This window comes from Atta cephalotes (assembly GCF_000143395.1).
Source record: "Atta cephalotes unplaced genomic scaffold scaffold00031, whole genome shotgun sequence".
Classification (NCBI taxonomy): Eukaryota; Metazoa; Arthropoda; class Insecta; order Hymenoptera; family Formicidae; genus Atta; species Atta cephalotes.
The window spans coordinates 1,241,263-1,246,535 of record NW_012130095.1 but is presented as its reverse complement, the minus strand read 5'-3'; the positions used below and the strand labels follow the sequence as shown (position 1 = coordinate 1,246,535).

General features: G+C 35.3%; 1 protein-coding gene across 1 annotated transcript in view; it reads left to right on the top strand.

Annotated features, from left to right (window-relative positions):
• The window catches only part of LOC105620950 (protein vestigial), a 54,305-nt gene extending 50,018 nt beyond the window's left edge, over positions 1-4,287 (top strand). Inside the window, exons 5-6 of the mRNA XM_012202426.1 lie at positions 450-673; positions 4,235-4,287. Coding sequence (XP_012057816.1) covers positions 450-673; positions 4,235-4,287 — 277 coding nt within the window. The remainder of the gene's footprint in view (positions 1-449; positions 674-4,234) is intronic.
• Positions 4,288-5,273: the final 986 nt, after the last annotated feature.

Here is a 5,273-nt window from a genome sequence, read left to right as displayed (position 1 = left end):
GTAATTTATAGATGTAGTCAGATCAGTGCTAAAGATCTCGGCGTTACCTGCTCCCGACGGTTTTTAGTATTTTTCACATACCTGTGCTCTTCGTTTTCGCTTTTAAATCCATGTCGCTATCTTTCTTCCGCTTCTTTCTTTTGCTTTCTCCTTTTACCTTACCCCTTTGAGATTGGCATCGGGTACTGATGACATATATTATTTTCTAATTCTCATCGATCACGACACACTATAATCAAGGCGACTATATCGACATGCTGAGAACCGTGATGCTATTTTTATGTGCTGGTTTGGCGCAATATCTCCTCCCTGTATCTCTGTGCGCCAAAACGCTACGTGTCAGTAGTTAATTTTATTCATATTTGATTCGAAAAGTACACGTTAATTTTTTTCACACCACAGATCATTTCTTGTAATGAATTTTCCTATGCTTTCTTTTCTTTTTCTAGGGCCGTGCACGAATACCATCATCACAATATGGCAGCAGCAGCGAGTTACAGTGGCCTTCTGCTGGGTGGTGCACGCGGCCTCGGCCACCATACGTCTCATCACGCGGCGCATCACGCGCACGCCGCGACCTACAAGGAATGGACGTCGGCGACGCCGTCGCAATCTCTCGTCGACGCTTCCTCGGCGCCGCCCTATCCTCACGGTCACTACGCACCTCTCTCCGGTAAGTAAGTAGACTTTTCCATGTTCGGTTTCACCAACGGCGAATGTGGACATTCAGGTAAATTTTAAGAGAACGCGAAATGTGTGAAATATTCAAAATATTTATTTTCTGAGATTCGCATAGGAAAAATAAATTGTCAGTTTAATAAATAGCGTTCGTTGTTGGCGAAACTGATCGCGAGATTATCGCGTTTTCTTTTAGTTTCATAAGAATAAATAGCTTCAGGTTCTTAATATTAATTTTAACGAAGAAGAAAGAGAAAGATTTTCGTCGAGTGATCAAATCAAATGTGAAACAATATATACGTTGTCTCTGATCTGTTTTTATTTCTCAGCAAAATAATCATCAACATTTTTTCCTTAAATAACATTTATTATTCAACTCGTAACTATTTCAGATCTCTATAAGAGTTATAAAATAATTAATAAAATTATTTAAGAGAAAGAATTAATTTTTGAATTAAGTACTTACGTCCCTATCCTGTTACTCTTAATAATATTGTCTGTATTGTTATATTGTCATTATCACATATAAAACATACATGCGCAACGACATTATCATTAACGAGTTAGAATAAGAGCTTCATTCTCGGATTTCTAATATTTGTTTCTAATTTATTACATCGCGATCCCCATTACATCTGATATACTTGCGTATGGATTGTCGGCATATCGACGGCATATCAAAGATCCTACCGTGTCCTGACTGTGTCGAGCGACAGCAGGATGGAGTTTTGTTCGGAATGGCGCGCAGGTAGCGCAAGAAAGATCAGTCGGTCCCTCAGATGCTCGCAATTAATAAGGGCTTAATGGGAGCCGCGATCCATACAGTGTCCTCTTTCGGCTCGGCGTTCACCCACCAAAATCGTCCAGGACAAAAAACCGCGGACGCATCCGCAAAACATCTCGTTCCTGCAGCCGCGTCGGCAGGATCACGTCGAACATACCCTCGTTCCTTGAACGCGCTGCTCTTCTGTCGGTGAATTATGCGAACCAGAAAATAGCGTTAAATTATGCGGTATAGAAAAATGGTATTTCTGTTCATCTCTGATTTAATTTTTCATTTTGCTTGCGAGGAAAAGCCGCCGAGAAATTTAAAGTCCTGTGCGTGCAGAGTACAGATTTTAGTATGTTATAAAATAAGGTTTGAAATGAATAGATAATCTGAAATGAATTTAAATTAAATTAATATTAGATCGTGTGTAAATAATCAAATATTAGATAATGTGTTTAAAATATATATAGAATACAATTAAATTATTAAATAATAGCTATATATGTGATATAGTTATGCAAACGTTTATATTTTATTTTCTATATGTTTGAAAGAGGAGGAGGGAAAATATTTGTTCTGATTTTTTTATTTTATCACAAATCAAATCGAATTATTGATTTCCCGGTAAAAGTGATAGAATCCGACTGTGCACAATTTTATACCCCATGTGATGCAGTTGCAGTAAGCCGTGAAAAACCACGCCCATTGTGATTACAGAGACCACTCCCATCTGTCTGCACCCTGATGCAGCTTACACGCCTTCCCCTCACCTTGAAGCAGTCGCACAATTTCGCATATGGTCTTTGGAATTTTCTGAGATACGCTATTCTGCGAACGACGTGTTGGAATTCTCGTTATTTTTATTTTTATAACCTTGTTCCTATTTCTATTTTCTTCGACTTTGTGCTTTCAATTAGGATGTATATATTGCATCTAAATATATCTTTCGTTCGTTATTTACTTTATTTACTTTACATTTTATATATATATTTCACATTTCTTCTGGTGCACGATTTTTTCGAATTTTAAATTTTTCGACTTCTTGATTTAATTTTACATTCCTCGACTTTACTTATAATGAAATCCGGAAGTGCACATTATCTATGCACTTTCGTACAAATTCTTAGATCGTCCAAATCTCATCTAACTTCCACAGCTGCCAAGATCCTAGGCTGCTGAATTCCGTTTCTCTTAGACGAAAGGCATGGCTGCCAAGCACGGGAACAGTGACATCCATCCCAAGAAGGGAGAAGAGGTCTAATATCGATTTTGTACCCTCACTTTGCTTTACATCGAGACCAAGTATCATGCCGCAAAATGAATCCCAACCCTCTTACAGTTCCCTTTCATTCGAGCAGAACATTGTGGAATAAAAATAAATACTATGAATTTAATGTTTTGTATAAATTTAATGTTTTGTGTAAAAGTCTATAAAAGAAAAGAGTTACATAAGTAAGTATAACAAATTAGTTTATAATTTAGAAGAGTATTTTTTAAGTCAAGAGAATAAAAAATTGTTGCCATATCCTTGATAAGACAAATTCCAATTGTTAGTTTTTCAAAATTATAAATATATGAAATTTATATAAAGTTAATTTATTTAAAAATATAAAGTTTTATTAAAAAGCATAAACCTAATCGTTATTAATTTACTATTGTAAAATAACCTCACAATGTGAGTTTGTTTGTGAAGAATTTAGGTAACAGAAATTCGTGTTCTGATCAAGAAACTCGCGAAAGAGTAATAGAGGGTGAAACGAGCGTTGGGTTGAACCAGGGGTGAATTGGTGCGCGCAAAGTCTCTGAAGTATCTTTAAATTTAAGTGCCGCCATTACGGCGCTCGGCTCGGCAAACCGATTAGGTTAGCTGCCTGCGCGATGGCCGCCGCGCTCAGTAATTATATAATTGCACGAAATTAACTCGAACCGTATAAATTGGCTGCCGTTTACGCAGTGATTAAGAGAAATAAATCGCAATTACCGGATGACGCGCCCGCGTCTTAACATGGCGATGTCTTCGCACACATGCATCACTCTGCTTTTATTTTGCGGCTTGTCGCTGCTGTTTCCCGTGGGAAATCGTCGATATTGCAAAGCGATCAATTACTTCACTGAGAAAAATTTATGGTTGAAAATGAACTAAAAAATTCTGATTGTATTAATCAGAAATTTGATTATTCGCAAGAATCATATAATAGATTTAACCAGAAAATTTTGATTTATTCATTTTCAATCAGAATTTTAATTAATGCAATCAGATTTTTTCCAGTGTTGAATTTTAGTCTTGAAACGATTTACGTTTTATCTAAAAGAAATCTTAATAAAAGTGAAATTACATTCAAACTTATTGTTAACTTTATTCAATTTTATATTATACTTGATATAACAAATCAAGTTTGTCGATTTATTTTCTGAAACTAAATTAATATCTTATAATTAATAAAACTTCTAAGAGAACATTAATTTATCTTCTACAAAAAATAAGTCGATAAATTTGATATGTCGTCGACAATTATTTATTTTTCTACATGTGCAATCTAATCTTAGAGTTTTATTTTAAATAAATTAACTTAATTTCTTTAAAAGATTAAGCATCTTTTGAATAAGAGTAATGTTGAACATGCATTGATATTGACTAGCTTAAGAACACGCGATAAAGAAATGAATTATATGTATTAATTTATTCATAGTACAGACACGCATACGATTTTAATCTGTGGTCTGGTTTTAGATAAACAAGTTCAACATTCTTACCGTTCTGATAAATGAACTGTGTTCGGAATGCAGCGAACCCGAGGCAGGATCTAAAGATGCTATGGTTTAAACCATTTAGCAACTAAGATACCAGATTCTAAGGTATGCAAGTTTAAAGAGTATCATGGATTATCAAAATTAGAGTTTGTATGATCCGAATTCAGGCAATTTTAAATAATTTTAATCAATTATATTCAAACATCTCGTATGTATCTAAAAAAATTGGCTTGGGATTTAAAATAAATAAACATCAATTAACATAGAATTTAAGGGATCTAGAATGAAGAAGACTGAAATCCAGCATAATTATGAAACATCCAGAATTCAATTAGATAGAATCTAAGAAACTTTTAAGGTCCAACTTGGGGTACAAGATGATACTATGTATATATATATATATATACATGTATACAAATTTCTTTTCGGATCTAGAACATTTTTTCATAGAACATTCTCACGACGTACACTGTCCGTGCTCCCGTACGCTTTCTGGCACGCGCTTCGAAAATGGCGTCGTACAATGACGTCACGTAATTCACCGTTTCATGAGAAGAAGGGAAAGAGAGACTCAGGCCAGCCGGGGATGGCCAGTCATCCTCGATTGGTCAGCTTGCGAACGGAGGGAGTGGTCGAGCGGTTGCTGGTTATATCGATCTCTCGAATTGTGCTTGCTTCTCTACGAACGAAGCGAACTAGACAGGTTGCCGCATTGGCGAATACGTGAGATTCGTGCTCTCTTCGCGCGTTGTTTTTTATCCTTTTTCAATCTTTCGATTTAAAATCTTGCAATTCTTGATATTTTTGCATTATTTTTTATATATTTTTATATAAAGACTGTGTGAAGACATGAGATATATATCCCTAAATTGAAGCTTTTATTTTATACATATAAAAGATGTTTTAAAGCTTCGCGTTTTAAAATCAAGAAGTGTAAAATTCTTATTTGCAATTGTCAAGTCTAGATATCCTGCATTATTGGTTTCCTCTATCATGTTTTTTTTTGTTCTTTGATCTCTTCGCGTCTCTCACGTTACACAGAATGTAAAACGAAGACGATCACCTTTCTGCCTGC